At 42.5% G+C, this 21,621-nt stretch overlaps 1 protein-coding gene across 1 annotated transcript in view; it reads right to left on the reverse strand.

Annotated features, from left to right (window-relative positions):
* Med12l (mediator complex subunit 12L) overlaps positions 1-21,621 on the reverse strand; it is a 304,160-nt gene that overhangs the window by 233,963 nt on the left and 48,576 nt on the right. The window contains exons 5-7 of the mRNA XM_038347254.1: positions 6,051-6,220; positions 3,059-3,169; positions 1,517-1,786 (exon numbers count right to left, since the gene is read on the reverse strand). Coding sequence (XP_038203182.1) covers positions 1,517-1,786; positions 3,059-3,169; positions 6,051-6,220 — 551 coding nt within the window. The remainder of the gene's footprint in view (positions 1-1,516; positions 1,787-3,058; positions 3,170-6,050; positions 6,221-21,621) is intronic.

Consider the following 21,621-nt stretch of genomic DNA (forward strand, 5'->3'; position numbering starts at 1 on the left):
AACAGGCCAGTCAAAAGACAAATAAATGACGCTTCCTGTATCTCAAGGCTGGCTCTGAGAACAGAATGGCTTTCATATGTCACCACTTAACATGGTGCTTGAAACCAAACTTAATACAGTGTGAAAGACGTTTAGAAAGGGCAGGACCGTGACAGCAGTTTTGCTGCTTGCTTCTTGTTTTCCAGACTATAATTTCCTGTTGTTCTTTCTCCGTACACCCAACCCTCCTATTCTCCTTGACGGGTTCTCCTCGACATCTCTCAGCCATACGTGCCTTTCAGATCAGTAAGTCATTTGTCACCAGCTCTGTGGGCAGCCTCAACCCACCTCAGGTCTGCCTAGTCTTCAGAACTAGAAATGTACCCGTCTCTTGAGCATATCCACAAGCAGAAGAACAATCCTGGCGTCTTTTGGCATTCGTGAGGTACTAGCTTCAAGGCCCCTCACCGATATCTAAATTCAGATGCTCCATCTCCTGTCTAAAATTGCATGATATTTGCCTATAATCTGTGCCGTCCCCATACATCCCCCAAATCACCTCTGCATTACATCAACGGCATGTGAGTAGCCGCCACACTATGTCAGTTTGGAAATAAGACAAAAATGTCTGTGCACATTCAGTATACACACTTAAGTCCTCTGACCCTTTCTCTATGCTATATCCCACCTCACTCCCACCCCACCTCCCAGTCAGGAAACCTTTCCACTGAAACTACAAAACACCTACAAAGGTCCCTGGCTTTCAAGGTGAATAAGAAGTTCCCTTTTGAACCACCACAGCCCCTAGTGTATCTCTCCATTGACACTTAGTATACGCTATGCAAGCTCCATGTGTAATTCTTTCTTCTTATCTGGGACAGTGAACTCCAAGGAGACCCTGTCTTTCAAAACACCTTGAGTCCAGACCCGCTTGGCAAAGAGCAAGATGCACTAAGAACTCAAGAACCAGAAACTGAACGCTGAGAGGGCAGCTCTGGGAAAGGACCGCTCTCACGCCTAAATGAAGGAGCCAGAGCTAGCCCACTGCTGTGTTCAGGGACAGCACAAGCAACAAGGCCTGACTTTAAAGAGACGCAGAGGTGTCCAGAGAGGCATGGAATTCAAGATGCCAACTGCAGACGCTGAGAATGCTGCCCAGAGAAGACGTCTCGGCAGAACAGCAACACAGCTGACCTGAACTACAGGTTCTCCTGGAAGGATATGCAAGTGAACTGCTTCACCATCCTTAAGGATGGGCAGCCGGAAGCCAGATGTGGCATTTCTCACCTGCAATCAGAGCACTCAGGAGGCTGAGGACTGTTCTAAGTTTCTGCCCAACCTAGGCTACAGGTGACACCATGCCTCTAAGTCATTGAAAACACCACAAAGGACAACCACAGTAAGTTTCTTCTGCATAGATACAACAAGTCTCTCAGTCTACTCTAACAGTAATAGATCATAAATTTCTAATAAAAGTTACCAGGTCTTTCCCACAATGAATTCTAACATAAAATAATACAGACTATTACAGACTTACCTGCAACATACAACTAAGTCCATAAACCAAGGGGCCATGTTGCGCACAGGAAAGGAAATCCGAGAAGGCCAGCTGCATGGGGCTCATACCAGGGCCAGGGGTGCCGGGACTGGGGGTCCCAATACTCGTGTTGTTTGCTCCTATTATCATGTGGGGTGAGTGAGCAGCAAGGAGGTTGGGGCTCTCACTCAGTAGCAAGGAAAGACGTCGGGCACAAAAGTACGCTAGACGACGAGACAGGTAGGCAGACTGGACAAATTCATCTGAGTACTGAGAGAGAGGCAGAAGGGAAACAGGAGTCAGTCATGTCTTATGCTTTAGAGTCAATTTGACTCTCCTTACTAGGAAGAAAAGGCATGAATACAAGGTAGGCCAATGTCATCCAGCTGTAACATAAAGTAAGCCACATACATAGTCCTGAATTTTTCCAATCACCATTAAGAAAATAAAACAGGGATTCAAGAGATAGTACAGCAGTTCCAGAATGCTGTGTGGTTCCCAGCACCCCCACATCAGGAGGCTCACAACTACTTCTCACTCCAGATCCAAAGGATGGATGTACTCTGTCCTCTTTGGGTGCCTGCATGCATGCGATGCACACACACTCATGCAGGCACACACTTACACACATATACACATGTGTGTGTAAAAATAAACCTTTATAAAAGCAAAATGAAGGGCTGTAGAGATAGCTCAGTGATTAAGAGCATTGACTGTTCTTCCAGAGGTCCTGAGTTCAATTCCCAGCAACCACATGATGGCTCACAGCCATCTGTAATGAGATCTGGTGCCCTCTTCTGACCTGCAGGCATACATGCAGGCAGAATACTCTGCATAATAAATAAATCTTTTTTTTTTAAAAAAAAAAAAGCAAAATGAAAGTCAAAAAGAATAACGTGCTATGTTTACACCAATACTTCCAAATCTATCACCTCAACAGGTAACTAATGTAAAACGTATCCAGGGTATACATTTTTGCATAAAATCTGAAGCCTGGTGTGCATTTTATACTTACAATGTATCTCGGTTTATGGTGGTTACCTTTCAAGAGCTCAAACGCCCATCTGGTGAGGGGCTGAACAAGAAATGCAAGCACAGACCAACCCGGAAACTAACATAGAAGGAACAGGCAAGACTCTCTTGTGTGCAGCTCCAGGGGAAGGTGTGAACGACATGCAAGTCATCTGAATTAGCACTATCTCTATGTATTACTAAAAACAGAATAAATCTCACTCAAAATACCATTATTTAACATTATTTGACAATTTAGCCTTAGTGACCCTAAGAATGCAGTTGACTGGCTGTCCTGTCCCACCGTAATTGGGGAATGGTGACAGCAGTCACACACTGTCTTGCTCAGAGAGGAGAAAATCAATGTGGTGAAATTAGGTTTAGGTTAAAAACAAAAAATTACCATGGACACAACAACAGAAATGCTTCCAGAGCATTGAAAACATTTTCTCCCTTTCAAAAGGAATGGTTTTCCCCTTTCTGCCTCCCCTTGCCATTTGCTCGACTGGGTGGTGCTGAGACACACCATACCTTCAGCATCAGCGGCAGAAGGAGCTTGAGAAGGTTGTCGTCCACTGGTCTGATCTTTTCTAGGACGTCCAGGATCCACGTCAAATACTCATGTTTTTCCAACATCCCTTCCTTAAATGAAGAAAGGGAACACCACGAATGACAAAAAATACCCTATGGTTTTAAGATACACCACTGTCATGTAGATTCAATCCTGTGTGACTGTCATAGTCTCACAACCCACGGTTCAAACCCCAAACAAAGACGTAGAGGGATGGGGGGGGGGCAGTATGTGTGACCTGGTAACCCGCTTCATGCTAAACTTATTTTTAAAATTCAGATATTCAGAAGCCATCAGACTCTAGGATGACACACCCCAGCAAGCTATCAGGGAGCAGATGGGGCTAACTGTGATGACTCTGCAGAAGACTGCTCGTACCACTGTCTCCAAGGTACAAAACCCACACCAGACTCCGGGCCTAGAGTAAATCTTAAATGACTCTCAGATTCGTCTACCTATGAATGTATTATTTGAACTATCATTTTAATGACCCATTAAATGATGGAAAAGATAGACTTTTAATAAAACCAATTTAAAAATAATTCTATACAACCATCCTAAAAAACAAACAAACAAAAAAATCCAATTACCCCTCTGGCACGGCATGGTCCCTTTTCCTTGATTTTTTTTTCTTTTTCTAAACCAAGGCATTTGCAAAGCACTGTACTACTGAGCTACATCTCAAAGATGCCACTAACACTAACATACTCATGTTGTCCTTTGTCAACTGCCTTTATACACACACATGAATGCACATATACACACATGCCTGCCTGTATACACACGTGGGATGTGGGATGTCCTTCTGTATATGTGTTGCTTTTATTGGGTAATGAAGAAAACTGCTTTGGGCTATGGCAGGGCAGAATATATCCAGGCTGACAGAGATATAGATAGACAGTAGGCAAAGTCAAGGAGCCACCATGTAGGCGACAAAGAAGAGCATGTTGGAACCTTAACCGGTAGGCCTGCATTGTGGCCTACAGATACAGATTAATAGAAATAGGTTCATTTAAGATGTAAGAGTAAGTCACGAAGACGCCTAAGCTATTGGCCAAGCAGCGTTGTAATTAATATAGTTTCTGTGTGATTATTCGGATCTGGAGGGCCGGGAACAAAAGAGGAATCTCCCTCTACACACATGTACAAATACATTTGTACGACTTTCTAGACATATACACTTAATGTCATATCATAGTCTTGGTGTTATGTTTTATAGGATGAAAGACTTCAAAATAGAAACAACCCATATTTTATGAAAATCATATGCCCTATTTATGAATTTTGTAAACATTTAAAATAAACTTTACATTAATGTGTAATGATGGTGAGTACAAGGTAACAAAATTGATTTTAAAAAGGAATCCTGGGGTTGGGGAGACAGGTCAGGAAGTAGAATGTTTACTGTGCAAGCATAAGGACCTGAGTTCAATTCCCGGCATCCATATTAAAAATTAAATAAATAAATATTAAACATAGCGGCATGCACCCATAATCCCAGGGCAGAGAAGTAGGTAAGGGTAGACCCTTGAAGCTCATTGGCCTGCCAATCTAGACTAAGCCCAAAGTCCTAGGAGGAGACCTGGTTACAGAAAATAGGAAGGCTGGCTCCTGAGGAATGCATCAATATTCAGTGCTGATCTTTAGCCGCCAAGTATACATGCAATCCAGACAAGCAATAGCGTGCACGCACACACACACCACACAAAACAAATTTAATACATGTTACTTTATCTTTTAATCATTCTAAAAGTACCAAGTGTGCTGAATAAACACACTTCTGAGATATCAACTGAAATTTACCTTAGTAAAATTTTACCTTAGTAAAAGCCATAACAGTGTGGAACAGGCTCTGAAGATGTCAGCACAAGTGGGGCTAGGGTTCTTAAGAGCTGTATTTAGTCATTTAAAAACTAACAATGCCTACTTCACAAAAGAAACACACAGTGCTTGTTTGTTTTTGTTATTTGAGCCATCTCTAAAACTCACGTTACCTGGGTATTTCAATTGAAGTAATAATGGAACATTTAAAAACCATGTATTCCTTTCCTCTTTGACTAAGATAATGAATAATGAAAATCTGGGCTAATAACAGGACTTTAGCTGAATACACCTTGTCAGGAATAAAAACAAAGGCAAATAACACCACAATTGACCTCTGATGGTAAAAGAATTACAACAGATTGAGTGAGAACCTCAGAGTTCCTTGTTTCTCTTAATTCACTGCTTCAATTTTCATTTCAAGACACAACTGAGCTAAATGAAGAGACCTTTGCATGAAAATATCCAGGGGCAGAGGAGATCTGTTATGAGACAGAAAGCATCAGCACAAAGGAGCTTCTCAATAAATAGATCTAATTTTCAAAATAAAGGGTTTAAGAGGGTTGTGCTTAACAGCACAATTACAATGTATTTAGAGGCAATAAAATACCTGATGTCACTGACAACTGAAGATAAATTTGTGTAACAAACTGTCATCATAGAGCACACACGTTCCCCTGAATGTACCGTAAGACATGTGTCTGGCACTGTCATGCACACCTGTAACCCCAGGGAGGCAGAGAAAGTCAACTACGTCTACATATGTGAGTTCAAGGCCAGCAAGAACTTGCCTCAAAATTTTCATTTACATACAAATAAATGTTAAACTTCTTTCTGTGAATGCATCAGTTCATATAAGGATACATTATTAAGCCCAGAAAATACAAGTATAGCTATCTGTCAGCATGTTTTGGTCAACCAAAGACCACACACAACAGATACATACTGTGTCACATAGTCTAAGTATGTAGCAGGCTATATCATCTGCATTTATACATAAGTGTACTCTGTGATGTTTGCAGAATGATAAAAGCACCAAGCAACCCAGTCCTCAGGATGCATCCCTGCTGCTGAGCAGCGCATGACTGCATGTAGAAGGTGTCCTTTCCTTGCATGCCTTCGTCAGATTACCTGGAACATGTGAAATGCCAGCTTCTCGTTGTACTCCCACTGCTTCATGGCTTGCTCGACCTCTGGTGGCACGGGGACAGGACCGTCACCTGCACTGGAGGCCATGTGGTAAAAGTCAGAAATCTTGACCAGCTGCTCTCTAAGGTACCTGGTAGATATTTGTGTCCACTCTGTATTGAGAGGGGGGAAAAAGAGTTCTGAGTATAGACACAGCTGTGAGACTTTTACCTCTTCTCCTCTGATTACCCTGAGGACATTCATTGAAGCCTAACATTTGTTACATAAAAATGATTTTTGCATATGCAGTCATTATGCAAAAAAGTATGCCCAGACAGAGCCTGGCCAGATCTCAGGAGGACTAAGCCATCCTCCTTTTGTGCTACTGTGACCCTAAGAGACTTCTGAACGTGAATTTCATCAGCTGTGATAAACAACAGTTAGTATCACAAACCACTAAAGGGTCATCAGAAAACAGAATAACAGAGAAGAGTACTTGTAAGAAACCTCAATCCAAAGCTCAAGAACACCAAACCTCTCCCATGTAGCTCTTAGGGTGTGTGTGATTTTTTTTTTCCCACTCCATGTCAACTTTCAAACATGTGTGCGCTGGATTTCTGTCTTCTACAGTTCTGACATCCACAGGCTAGACCATGAGTTTCCCAACCTATGCACCCCCCAGGGTGTGTACAGACACAGGAATGGCTGACCCTGTTCTGACCATCTGCACCCAGAACTCAGTTAGGTTGAGTGAGCAGCACTAAAAGCTAAGAAATGAAAAGGCGGCAGAAAAGGGGGATAAGGGGCTGAGGAGATGGTTCAGAGGGTAAAGTCCTGTCTTTTCTAGAGTGAGGAGCTGAGTCTGAATCCCAAGAACTTCAATCTATCCAGGTAGACAGCACATGTCTATAATTTCAGTGCTCCTATGGTAAGATGGGAGGCAAAGACAGAACAGGAGAATCCCTGAAAACTTGTGGGCGAGGGAGCCCGATGGAAGCAGCTCAGCTTAATAGCAAACAACAAAGAAACCTTCCCCTCAGCCAAGGTGGAAGGCAAACCAAAAACTGAGGTGTTGTGGGGTAATGGGTAGATTAGTGTATCTACTTGTGAACTATTAGTTATAGACAATTTACACTGGTATAGATTTTGTTTTGTTTTGTTTTGTTTTTCGAGACAGGATTTCTGTGTGGCTTTGGAGCCTGTCCTGGAACTAGCTCTTGTAGCCCAGGCTGGCCTCAAACTCACAGAGATCCGCCTGCCTCTGCCTCCCCAGTGCTTGGGATTAAAGGCATGCACCGCCACCACCCCCCAGCATAGATTCTTATATATTGATACATATGTAAAATTACCTTTGTGTTCCTAAGATAATTTCTACATTGATACAAATTCAAATTATATTTGTTATATTGAGTATGCTCCTATTTGTTTACAATATTTGAAGTTATTTTGTCATATTGTATGTATACATGTTTCTACCTCTGCTTAAGATATTTTGTATACTGATGCAAGTTGGGGATATTTTTTATCATTTTGCACTATGCATTTCTACCTATGATCAAGATATTTATATATACTGTTACAATTCGAGGTCACTGTCCCCATGACTGTACATCTGTTTTACAGATTTTTTTTTTATTTTTTATAATTGTGGAAACTTTAGACTTAATCTATACAGGCATTAAGAATTACAGGTTAATATTTACACATGCTTGTCATTTGGTTAGCTATGTTAGTCAGGTTCTCTATATGCACAGAGATATATTCCAGATAGATAGATAATCTTCATATACTTCAAAGAACTGCAGAATATGGCACTTAAATAGCTCAGGATTCTGTTGATGTGAGACACGATTGCTCCTGGAAGCACTGATCTATTCCTGAGAAAATACCGGACACTGAAGACACGGAGCTTGTCTTCTTGGAAAAACTAGCCTTTGGGCAAAGAACTGCCCTTTCCTTGACTACTGACAATATGCACGCTGTCCAAACTGGACAAGCAAGATACAGCAAACAACAACAAAAAAAAAAAAAAAAACTGCTGAACCATGCCAAGACAGTCTTTCAAATTTTCCTGCTTCTAAAATTGTCTGTGAGATAATCTAGACCTTAGCCAAAGCTGGTTGCCTCAACGCGCTGCAAAAAAGACTTTGGGTGATTGTTCAAGTAGCCAGCTATCTCTTGTCATTTCCTGCACCTTTTGGAAATCACTTGCTTGCATTTCCTGCTCACTCTCAGGTAATATTAATTTCCTTTTCAAGTCTCTGATAGGGTTGAGGACTAGTTGGTCATAACTACTTTCCTCTCATAACTTAACTAATTCATTTTTTAATAAATGACTTATACTTCTCACAGGATAGGAAGGACAGATGTTGAAACAATCTCTGTTATTTGTTCATTACCTTAGATAGGACATTTAGCATGTGTTCTTGCTTGATGTTACTCATACAGGTCGTAGTTTTTGTGTATGTTTTTCCCCTTTCTTTCTCCTGGACAATACTTGATATTTGTTCTTATTGTATATAGTTTTTATTAGGTTTAGAACCTTCTTATTTAGACAAAGGGGGAAGTGTGATACGGGATGTCTTTCAGCCTTTTGGGCACCGGCCCACTAGGGCATGGTCTGAGATACTAAGTGTGGACTGAAAAGCGCAGATGGGAAGCATGCTCGCTCTCTAGCGTAGTGCTTAGAGTTTTGTTTCCAGCTTCCAGCACCCACAGAGCAGAGGATCACAGTTCTCTACCCATATTCTGAGGTTTTCCCCAAATAAACATTTTCTATCTTTTATTCTGGGCTCTCGTGGACGTCCTTAATGACGCCTATTTTGAGGCGAGTCTGTGACCTATGTATTGAAGCAATCCAATGTTTCTGTCCCCCAACACAGACACATACTAGCACACACAAAACAAAAATCACTAAAATTATTTTAAGATGACTACCACTGGGACACAAATTAAACTGTGTTGCCTCTGGCAACCAGAAAGGATATGATACTAACTTTAGCCCATTCTGTGGGCAAAAATGTAGTAACTGCCAGCTTGCAGCCAAATTTCTCCTAGAAGTTAGGAAAACAGCATTTTCTACAGCATTTTCTAAGAAGCCGTCTTAAGGAAACCACTTCAATGTCTCCCCATTGTTCGTTCTCCCGCCCTCTCAGAAATGAGGAGTGAAAATCAATTGTCTGACAGTAACCAAGAATGTTCGCTCTATTTGTCAAATGCAGCCAGAGACAACCACTGCTGAGTGTTAGTGTAAATAACCTGCTCCAACTATGTCTTATAAACTAAAATCCAGTCTGGTGTGGTAATGAAAGCCTATAATGCCAACACTTGGAAATGGATGCAAGCGAGCTGGAGGTCACTCTTGCCTACAGAGTAGGCTTAAGGCCAGCCTGGGCTACAAGAAACCTATATCAAAAAATAATAACAACATAAAGCAATAGGACTGAAGTGCACACACCTGTTAAATTCCCATGATGAACCAGTGCAAAGGTGTATTCTGCTCTGAGTTTACTCATTGCTAAAACTGATCACTGGAACTAAAACATTCACTATGAATATCATCTTTTTTTGTTCCCTTGTGACACGGACTAATGGTCTCACGAAGCTTGTTCAATCAAAACACTAACCATCTGCTGAGACAGGCTGAGGTTACCTCTACCAAGCAAAACCAGAAACACGGATACAAACCCTGAGCTTTGTGCAGCAAGCCTGGAGAGTAACGGGCTCTCAGTATGGCACTGTGAGCATGCCCACGGTGCATTTCAGTCAAAAACTTAAAAATAGCACTGATCTGCACACACCTACTTTGTCTCAGGCATTATCATCACTTTCTTTAAAATGTAAGTACAAGTTTGCTATGGAGACGGTGTAATAAGATACGGAGGCAAAAGAAAACCTATAATATCTTACGAATCACTATTTGATTAAAGAAATACAGTGTTGCCCACATAATCACAGGGGTACGGTGTCAGCACTTCCACCACAGATACCAAAATCTGCAGGTGCCCAAGGTCCTTATGTAAAACCGCATGAACTGGGCAGCTGACTCAGCCAGTGTGACACTTACCAACCAAAAGTGAGAACAGAACCCAATAAATGTCAGGCAGTCATGGTGGCACACCTGAATCCTAATGTAAGGGAGGCAGACACAGAGGACCCACAGAGCAAAAAGACTAGCTATGACCAGTGAGCTGTACTTAACCAAGAAAGCAAAAGATACCCAATATCAGCCTTGGGCCTTCACATGCTTGCACACACAAATATGTGCACCTGCACTGACATGCACCCATGTACATACACACATGGACATGCATACATATGGAAAAATAAATGCTATTTGCATAAAACTGTAACATACTTTACATCTTTTCTACATTTATAACACAAAATAAGACGTAAAATAACATAAAATAAGACGTAAAAGTTACACAAGTACTTATTGTGTGGATAGCTGACAAGCACAAAACTCTATACATGTCCAGTTTAGATGTAATTTGTTTCAAATATTTTCCATCCCTGGATGGCTTAATCTGCAGTCAAACCTATCTACAGATACACTGAGCTGAAAAGATGGCTCAGCGCATATAGCACTTGCTTATTGGAATTACCTTGTAAGTTAAAATTCCCAGCACTCAGGTAAAAGCCAGACCTGACTACACATGTCCATACTCCCAGCTTGAGGGGTGTGGGGGTAGATGTGATGATGGTAGACTCCTCAGGACTTGCTGGCTACCAGTGGGGCTCCATACTCAGTGCAATGGGAATATGGCAGAAAATGGTAGAGGAAACCACAATTTTTAAATGAATATTTTTATAAACACATGCATATCTTCTCTTTAATTGCTTAGCACAGTACCCTGAGATCTGAACCCCTTTTAGGAATTAATAAATGCATTCCTTTTAGCACATTAACATCAGACATCTCATTATGATATGAAACAGCTGATCTCAAGATCTGTGGCAAACGGCACACACAATTAAAAATTAGGATGCACAGAAAACTGTCATTAAGAATTGAAAAAGAAGGCAGGTGGTGGTGGAACACACCTTTAATCCCAGCACTCAGGAGTCAGAGTTCAAGGCCAGCCTTGTCTACAAAGTGAGTTCGAAAACAGCCAGGGCTGTTACGCAGAGAAACCCTGTCTCAAAACCCTACCCTCCCTCTCCCTCTCAAAAAAAGAATTAAAAGCAGATGGGATGGAGATATGGCTCAGTGACTGAGAGTACCAGTTGCTCTTGAAGAAGACTGAGGGCTGATTCCCAGCACCCATGATGAGGCTCACAGTAGGTCCTGGGTGTTTTGGATGACAAACAGAAAATTAAGATTGTAGTAAAAATTTGGCTAGAGAGAATCTGAAGAGAAATACGGAGAAAAGTGACCAAGGAAGGTTGAAAGTGGAGCCCTTCTCAATTCAAGCAACTCAGAAACACGGCCACACCTGTAGTCTCACTCTATAGACTGTGGAGCTGGAGTGTGAGAGTTGTGGGTAGAGATGCTCGGAAATGCTGATGAGTCAATAATGAAAAGAAGATGATAGGTTTTATCAATGCCCTCCCTCACATTCCACGACCCCAGAAGCACAGGCCCATCCTTGCTAATGCATCACTCTAAGAAGAGAAGGCGGGCCCAGAGGGACAAAGAGGTCACAGAGTCTGCCTTCCCCACCACTGCACAGATCCAGGTACTGTGAGACTGCCAGAGATGTAAGGCAAAGAACCCAGCAGTAAAAAACAAATGTGACACACAGCCCACTGTGTTCATCAAACACAGGAGTTTCTAAGCATACAGAGGTTCAAAGATGACACTCCAGAGCCTCCAGAAGCTGTAACTGGGACAGGAAACTGGGTCCTAGGCAGAGAGAAGGAACAACGGTTGCGGAATATTTGTTTAACTATGCAAAGATGTACAACTTTGTTTAACTTTGTAAATGTGTGTTTGCTGTTTTACCTTGCCATGCCTAAGGCGCCTGATTGGTCTAATAAAAAGCTGAATGGCCAATAGCAAGGTAGGAGGTATAGACAGGACTCCATGGCAGTAAGGAGGAGGAGGAATTTAGGCTCAGAAAAAAAAAAAGAAAAAGAGACACCAGGACCAGTGAGACAGAAATGGAGGAAACAGCAAAACAGGACATAAAGAATGAAGAAAGGTAAAAAGTAAAACATAGATGAATAGAAACAGGTTAAATTAAGTTAAAAGAGCTAGTGGGACAAGCCTAAGCTAAGACCAAGCATTCATAATTAATGAAGTCTCCATGTCTTTATTTGGGGGCTGGTTGGCAGCCAAAGAAAAATCTAGCTACAAACAACCATCCTGGCAGCAAATACAGCCTGCCAAAGGCAAAGAGGCCTGAATGTTCCTGGTGGTGTGATATTAGCAGAGACTTATTGGCATCAGAAGGATATGCTGAGAAACAAACATAACAAGGCTACAATCCAAACCCCAGCTCCACCATTCACCGGTTGTAAAATCTGCAACAATTTATTGAACCTTGGCTAAGTCTCAATTTCCTCTTCTGCAAAATAAAGATTAATAATAAATAGCTCAATTACTGTAAAGACGAGTCACTAGCACAACGGGTACAGAATAGGAACTGATCAGTAAATGCAAAGGATGACTGTGGAAGGGAACAGTTGTACACTGGCTGCCGGTGGACAGCATGCGCTGCTTCTGATAGCAGACTTGCCCCCTCCCTCCAGATAAGTTAACAGCCAGCTGATAACATGATGACTGGAACATTACTTATGGGAGCAGACAGCGTTGGTTTCATGGCTCAAAGGCACTCACCCAATGAATCCACAATCTTTAGTGGACGAAGACCAAGCTTCTGGCGTGAGAACTAAACCCGTCTCGGAGGCTACCTGCTGCCACTCATCTGTCTCCTCTGCTCAAGCTGCTCTGCTCGGAAGCTGTGCTCATCTAAAATGCCTTCTCTGCTCACCATAGCATGAGCAGAAATGTTTCTGAGACCAGCTGAAATGTCACATACCATTTCTCTCGCATCCCCATACCAGCCCTCCACCTAGTATGGATGACTCATCCTTTTCTGAGGGTAATCACCTCAATGTACTTCATTTCCATAAGTTAAATGTCAACCAATATATCATAAAGTCCTTCCAAAATAGATATCAAGTCCCTACCCTCTGATTCTGCCTTTCAAAGAACACCATCACTGCATACCTAGGGTGGTTTAACACCAATACAGTAAAACAGACTAAATGTTTTAATACTGTTCTTACTAGAAGATCCAGTGTTCTTTTAAAACATCCATGAAGACACTATAATTTGTGGGGTGTGTGTGTGTGTGATATGCCTTTGTACCATACACATGCCTGGTGCGCATGGAGGCCAGAAGGGGCCATCAGATCCCCTCAGCACTGGAGTTAAAGATGGTGGTGAGATGCATGTGGGTGCTGCAAATTAAACCTGGGTCCCCTGCAAGAGCAGTCAGCGTTTCCAGCACAAGTATGCTGCCTTCTCTTTGAAGAGACTTACTTGTAAGTGTGTGCATAAATACCTTTCCATCCCGTGACAGCTCAGTTTCCTGGCCACCGTCTTTCCTTTTACACAAGCAGCTGGGAACTATGTGAAATGAATGAAAGCAGTTCTAAGTATTTTTGTTTTGTTTTTAAACACAAACATATCCAGGAACAAAGGAGCCTGTTCGGCGGGGTTAATCAAGTCTTCAGGGGGTTGATCAGCCAGACCTTGGAGCTGACTCAATGAGCAAACCACCAGCTTTGGCACGCAGAAGCTGCACATCCATCTAACACGCTGTAAGATCATGAGAGATCTTCCACCGCGATCCTATTTCACGCTAGATGCTTTTTGATTGAATACCATCAGCAGAGGGAAAAGACAACCAACTGAGAGACACCGGGAAGATCAAGTCCCTGAAAAAGGACTTGGCTCTGGAACACATAAAGAATTATTACAGCTCAATAATCTGAAGACAACCTAATTTCAAGTTGAGGTTGCAGAAGACTGGGACACATACCTCGCCAATGAAGACCAACAGATGGCCGAAAGGAACACTTCACCATCAGAAGCTATCGTGAAAAATGCAAAGCGAAACCACAATGACCTGTGACAAGGATGGCTATACCCAAAGCCCAGGGGCAAGCACTGGTGAAGATGTGAAAAGGGCGGGCTCCTTGAGCACTGCAGATCGAGAATGTGATACAGAAGAAAAAAGAGAAGCTTGGCAGTTCTTCAAAAGTAAACATGGAGACAGGATGCAACCCAACTACTTTACAGACAGCTGTATAACACAGAGAAAAAAACACTATGTACACAAAGACTTTCTGCAGATGCTCACAGAGTGCAGTGAGACCCGCAGCAGACAGAAGGTGAATCTGCGCATCCATCAGCTGACGAGTGGGCGGACTGTGTGCATGCCTGCAATGGAGTAACACTGATATATAAAGGGAACGCCATGCTTTTGAGACACGCTATGGTATGGAAGAACTCTGAAAATACTAAGTGAAAAAAGTCAGTTTGGTAGAACCACATATTACATGACTTACGATGTTCAAAATTTTAAAAAACTATAGGTATACATACAAAGCAGACTGGTGAAGCAAAAGAATATGGGGCATTTGGATCTAAGAAAATGTTCTAAAATGTGGTTGATGGTGTTGCATAACGATTTCTTCCAAGTTTGAAACATTCCATCCTACAGGGAAGCTACTTAAGCCGGAAGTCCCTGAAACTGACTACTAGGGACCTCCCTGCCAGAGTAAGCAATAAGAGGTGAGAGTCCCTTGAAGGCTAGAGCAGTGGTTCTCAACCTTCTTAATGCTGTGACCCTTTAATACGGTTCTTCATGTTGTAGTGACACCCAACCATAAAACTAGTTTCACTGCTACTTGGTAACTATAATTTTTTGTTATAAATTGAAATATAAATCCCTGTCTGTATTTTCTGGTCTTAGGTGACCTCCGGGCCCCAAAGGCATCAGGACCCACAGGTTGAGCAGCACTGTACTAGAGGACCAGAACTACAAAGACTTGAGGAAAACAAGCTGAGAAGACTCTTGTAACCGGACCAGATGCCTGGAAGGGGTCTCTCCCAGAGTCACTTGGAAAGGACACTCTTAGACCTGCTGAGCTGCCTGCAGGCTGTGCAGTGTGCTCAAGGTCCCCAGGTGGCATGACCTGTGACCCACGCTAGGGTGGACCTTAGTGATGCAGCCCTGCATCATTTCTATTCTTCTAAGGAAACACACAACGCATATTACTGTAAGTAACCCCAATCAAACTCACTGGTTCACCAAGTTGAATTTTGGTGATGTGCATACTTTGGTCTGTTGTGGGGTCACCCCTATCTGGGGTGAGTAGATGTGTGTATGTGTTATATGAACACACAAAACATCACTGGACTGATTGTGTAAGTGGGTTAATTATATAGCATATGAATTATAACTCAGTGATCTTTTTTTCTTCTTGAAATAATTTCCAGTAAGAAATTACCTACAAGGTAAAAGAAGGGAAATTTTCATGATTCATGGAAGAGAGAGAGAAATCAGAGTAGCCTTAAGTTTATGGTTAAAGCTGGGTAGAGGGTAAAGGGACTTACATACTTCTCTCTTTTTGGGGGGTCGGGGAGTTTCAAGACAGGGTTTTGCTGTAGCTTTGGAGCCTGTCCTGGAACTTGCTCTTGTAGACCAGTTGCCCTTGAACTCACAGAGATCTGTCTGCCTCCGGAGTGGTAGGATTAAAGGCGTGCGCCACCACTGCCCAGCTTGACTTACACACTTCTACACTCTTTTTTCTCAATACCCACAACAGAGTGACTTTTAAAATTATAATTATCCAAAAATCCCCATTTCGCCTATGCTCAGTTGTGGAATCAAACAATGGATGTCAGTGTGTTAACTGGCAGCCTGGATAAACAGGACCATAGATCATAACTACCACCCCAATGTGATCCAAGACCAAGAGAGTCAAAGCACTGGCTAGGCTACTGTGTTCTGCTGCACAATCAGTAAACATGTCCTTCTGGATGGAAGGGGGATAAAAGAGAGCAGAGAGGGAGGGAGGGGCCTCCACAGGCAACCCCACACATGTAGCATACACACAGATGATGATGATGGTGATGATGGTGGTGATGATGATGATGATGATGATGATAATGATGATGATGGTAACTCCTCAAATGTTTTTCTCTGTTCAGGACTAACTCAATAGTAGAGAACTCACAGGTGCGAAAAAGTAAATAGGTTATTAAATAATCATCTAGTTTTGTCTGCATATATGATTTCCCTGTGTTATTATTTAACTGGCTTTACTGTCCAAAGGCATTGCATATTATACAAACTACTGCCACTATAAAATCAAGACTATATCCTAGAACAAAATAAATAACAAATAGCTAAAATCAAAAGTCACCAATATTTGGCAACAAATATTTTCTACTGCAGGCTGGAAGTTCCGCTGGGATGTGGAGGTGCAAAGAGAACTAAAAAAGAAACCACATGAGGTCCTGGGAGACGCAGAGACGCAAGGGAACCAGCAGCCATGGGAGGAATACTCTAGTATGACCATGGGACTTGGGAGAGGATTTGAAGGGTGGCATCCTGTCACACTAGAAGGCACAAATGAGCTTCACGGGCAGAAGCAGGCATACCATGTCACTGGCAATGCCAATATAGGAAAGCAGGAGTCTCCAGAAGCCAGGGGTCCCCAAATGTGAGTGTTTTCTGAATGACCACCAGAGGGCACTGGTGAAACATACATGGGTTTCCAAGAGTCTTAACCAGCAACTCAGGCCGACTTGCCAGTATAGCCTTTGACCACCACAGAATTGTGAGCAAAGGAGTATGAGGACCAGATATATAAATGAATATATATATGAATGATATATAAATGAAGACTAACTCTCAGGAAGTTGCAGAAACAAAGTGAGCAGAGGCTACCAGGTTCAGTAGGGGGTTAAACAGGTAGAACAAAGGAAAGAGGTGGGTTTGACATCCTCACCAGGGAAACCAGGAACCAGCTGGATAACAGAGATGAAGCACAGGGCTACTAGATTAGAGAACTTTCCAGACTCTGAGTGGAGTGGCTGAGGAGATCACAGTGCCCCTCCATGAGATGTGGAACCTATAAAACTGCTTAACGGGTAGGAGGCTGGATTAGCTTGCTATATTAACTTCTTGCTTTAACTAGGCTTCGATTTTGAGACGTGCAGATCTCAGCAGATACCTCAGTGAACAATGACCTTTCGCCTTGGCATTGTATTGAAAACAGGGCAGTATTTATAAAGATTGGGCCGTTCCCACTTCATGGGGACCAGGCCCACAAGGGTTTCCAGCAAGACAAGAGACTTGTCAGTCAGATAACACCTTTTCACAGCACACACTGGAACCTCCCACCGCAAGCTGGTGGACCTGTGCCCCAGGTGGGAGAAGAGATCTCAGGATCACCATGCACACCATGGAGCAAACACCAAGGCTTGCGAAGACTATTTTCAAAGAGTGAAATGTATCTCAGATGATGTCCAAGAATTAGGATATATGAAGTATCTGAAAAGAGAGATGGGACACAGTAGGGGAAAAGAAAACATCATTAGTCCACTGGGAGTGGTCTGTGCGTTTTAACACGGTATGTATTTACCGTGTTAAAACACACACAGCATGTGTGGGATTGATTAAGTTTCCTTGTATATGGTCTAAGCAATGGATCTGCAGACCGATGAAAACCTGATGGAGGACCCTCCGTCCCCATCCCAGTGCAGCTCTCCTGGCCTCAGGCAGCTCCCCCTACTAATGTGAGCGGCACGACAAGCAGACTCTATGGGACTGTGCATACCAAAGCTGTGTACCCTTCACACACAGAGAGACAGTGAAGGTGGGACCAGAAGTGGGACCACACAACTCTCAAAGGCCTGCTCCTAGTGGCATTAGTAGTGCTCGAGGCTGGCCACTTGGGATTGGATAACCTACCAGGGGTCTCATCCCTAGAGAAAACTGATTCTCCCTCCCTCTCTCAGCAGCCATTAACAGCCTACGGGTCTTCATCTACGGGGAGAGACGTCCCCCATCCATGCTGGCATGTCAACTGGTGTTACCAATGTGCAGGTCTTTTTTAAGCAGCCATATTCTTGAGATTTCCTGGGTACATCTTCCCTGTCATTTATAGAAGATACTGTCTCATAGCAGACATGCTGGTCCTCTGGCTCCTGGAATCTTCCTGGATGCTTCCTGACCCTTAGGCATAGAGGCTGTGTGTGGCTGGCATAGCAGGGGGTGTCAGGTGACCTATAGTCTGGTCCTTCCTGCATGTTCTCCCTCTGCTGCACAGAGAAGTCTTTCTCATGAGGGGTGGGAGACACACTTGTGGGTGGGTACAGGGGTAACTATTTAGAATGCAGTTAGGAGTCGTGCTGTTTTATGAAAGTGGCTGCAGTGGGTTCGCCTCTAGAGCCCATGACCTCACTGACCAGGGGTAGTTGGCCAGGTTGATAGTACTGCATGATTCTCTTCCACAGAGAGGGCCTCAAGTCCAATTATAAAGCTGTTGGTGACTCTCGAGGGATAAATGGCACTATTGCCCCCTTGCTATCTTGTCATGGTAGTCATTGCTGTGATTCGTGTGCTTTACAGCCGGGCAGGAGTGTTGACGGCTTTTTTCCCCTAGCCACGTACATAGCTCCTTTGGAGACTGGAAGCCAGTCTTGGGGGAGGAGGCTTTCACAACAGTCCCAGCTAAACCCTTCAAAGTTCTTTGTACAAAGTGTGTGGTGGGCCAGGCGGTGGTGGCGCATGCCTTTAATCCCAGCACTCGGGAAGCAGAGGCAGGCGGATCTCTGAGTTCGAGGCCAGCCTGGTCTACAAGAGCTAGATCCAGGACAGGCTCTAGAAACTACAGGGAAACCCTGTCTTGAAAAACCGAAAAAAAAAAAAAAAAAAAAAAGACAAAGTGTGTGGTGGTGTCTTAAGCAACAGGGTCTTACCCTAAAGTTTTAGGAAGCAACTAAGGACAACAGCAATGTCCTGTATTGTTTTGAGAGTCTTTTGAACTCTCCTGACAAACAATTTGAAGGGAGTTTCCAAGCCTGGGACCAGGGTTTTCGTTAGACAGTCTGTGGCTCTTGGGGAAGGATTTAATTTTTAATGTCAAAAATGATTGCTCATGTGCAGGATACCCATCTTTTTAGAATACAAATTTGCCTTTTGGTTTAATAAAATGTAAAAAATATAAGTATACTTAAGAATTGTTTAAAAAAATAAACCTATGCTATATTATCAAAAAAAGTAGACTTTGACAAGTGCCACAGGTATATTTACTTGTGGGAATAATGAGCTACAGCATCAAAGAAAACTAGCCTAGACATCTATCGAAGAGTGACTGTACAAATAACTAGAGTAAATCCACATAATGAGAGCCTAAGAAGATATAAGATTATCAGGTAACTTCCAGGATATGTCAGGCAAAGGGAGGCAAGTTCTTAAAGAGTGTGTAATATACTGTCTTCCATGTAGAACTAAAAGGCAAAAAATAATTCATATATTTGCAAACCTTAACAAAAAATAAGAAGTTCAAAGATTGCAGCAAGCAAGAAATGACGGAGGGTAAAGAGAATATACATGAATGAAGATGAACAAACTTCTGCATATTTGTTAATAGTTGCAAGCATTAAAATGTCATTGTATCACATGTTCAAAATATGAAACTTAAGAAACTCATAATTAAGACTAACTGGAAAACGCATATATTTCCAATAGAAGAAGGAGCAACAGAGCTCAGTGGGCTAAGGAACTTACCACCCAAGCCTTGTGAGCTAAATATGATCCCCAAAAATCATGAAAAGGTGGAAGGAGGTAACTGGCTCCACAAGGCTGCTGATTTTCACAAACATGCTGTTGCATACACACCTACACTCACAACATACACACACATAGGAGTAAAAAAATAAAAGAAAAAACTACTACCTGAGATCATGGCAGTGCAGTCACTAGTAATGACGTCTTTTAAGAAGTGACTATTTTTACAAGGAAGAGAACAATTTTAAGTCACACAGAATATATTCTGAAGTTAAAAAGAACTACAAAACAATTAAAGAGCATGTAACAGAAATTATAGAAACATAAAATTCAGGAAATTAGTAAAAACTTAATTTTATGTGAAATGGAAAAGTTAAACTGGAAACAGGAAGACTGTAAGTAATGGTCATACACATGCGTGCAAAGGAATGTGTATAGCCACCTACCTGGTGACCTAGACACTGCTCCCAGCAACAGTGTCAGGATGCTGCTTTCTAAGTATCATTTCCCCTTAAAAAGAAGCAGAATTCCCTTGAATAATGACTGATTACAGATGTGAGGCAGAAAACTAAAAATGTGATCCTGGGGGCAACCTTCTATACCTAGAAGCATGGAGGTTAACTGCTTTATGCTTAATGTCATCTCAGAGGGTGAGAGCGTGAAGGGTGTCTCAGCGGCTAACTATGAGACAACTGTGCCACCAGAAGAACGGGGGTACAACTGGCAATACAACAGAGCACACGCATTTCGATGGGCCCACACCGATGACCAAAATTAATTTTTAAAGAGATTCATTTTGCACACTGGAGGTACAATAACAGTAGCTCTGAATCTAAACACTAACAACACAGGGAAAGAATTTAGCATTTATATTATGTTTTTCAGGGGAAAGAAAAGGTATTATTCCCTGAAGTTGATGAGGAAAAGTCCCTTCATACAAGAGAATGTCAACTTTATGATATACCCAATGAAATAGCTGTCCAGTTTGGCTCAATGGGTACTCAATGTCTGGAGGAAAGACTGCAAGGAAACAAAATGGTAGCAGGTGCTGACATTTCATACCACCCTTTCTTCCTATGGCCGACTGTCACTTTCCAGATGGCCAGTGTGGAAATCCCATTTTCCATGCTTATATAGGAATGTGTGAGGCTAACACACCGCCTTCTAAACTAAGGCTGCACCTCAGTTTCTTTGCTCTATTATGCCAAAACAGGTAGGTATGTCTTTGGGATAAATGAGCTCTAAGGAACATTGAAAACGTGGAAGCAATCCTAGTCTGAAGCCTGTTCCCAGATCAATGAAGTTAGCATGCGGTCTCTTCAAGAATTCAAACTGGAAGTAAGCTGGCAGGCTAGATAAGAAACCAAGCTGTCAACTACGAGTTTCACAGGGCTTATTTTTGTAGTCTAAATACCTCAGTGACTACATCAGAAATTACTCACAAAGAGAAGAGGGCCACTCTTTCTCTTCTGTATTGTGGGATGATAAGAGTAGTCTTAAGAGCATTTCCAACCTCAAAACCTCAAGTGGTACAGAGAAATGGGAGAAAACAGCAGCGCCATGCGCAGTTTAACCACAAGGCATTTTAAGCTGCTTCTAATCTACCCCTTCCTTTAAAAAGAAGACCTCGTCCCTTCGATATGCCATCACTCTTCACCAGACCAAACACCCCATGACGAATGCCAGAATTAAAGTCACTCATGCTGCAAACTATTCCGGTTCTCTTTCTCTGGTGTACCGCAACTGAACTTCCTTTGCTTTGCTCTTCCTGTTCCCCATATCCCAGTGACAACTCAGTCAACAGTCAGCACACC

This window comes from Arvicola amphibius, chromosome 11 (genome assembly GCF_903992535.2).
Source record: "Arvicola amphibius chromosome 11, mArvAmp1.2, whole genome shotgun sequence".
Classification (NCBI taxonomy): Eukaryota; Metazoa; Chordata; class Mammalia; order Rodentia; family Cricetidae; genus Arvicola; species Arvicola amphibius.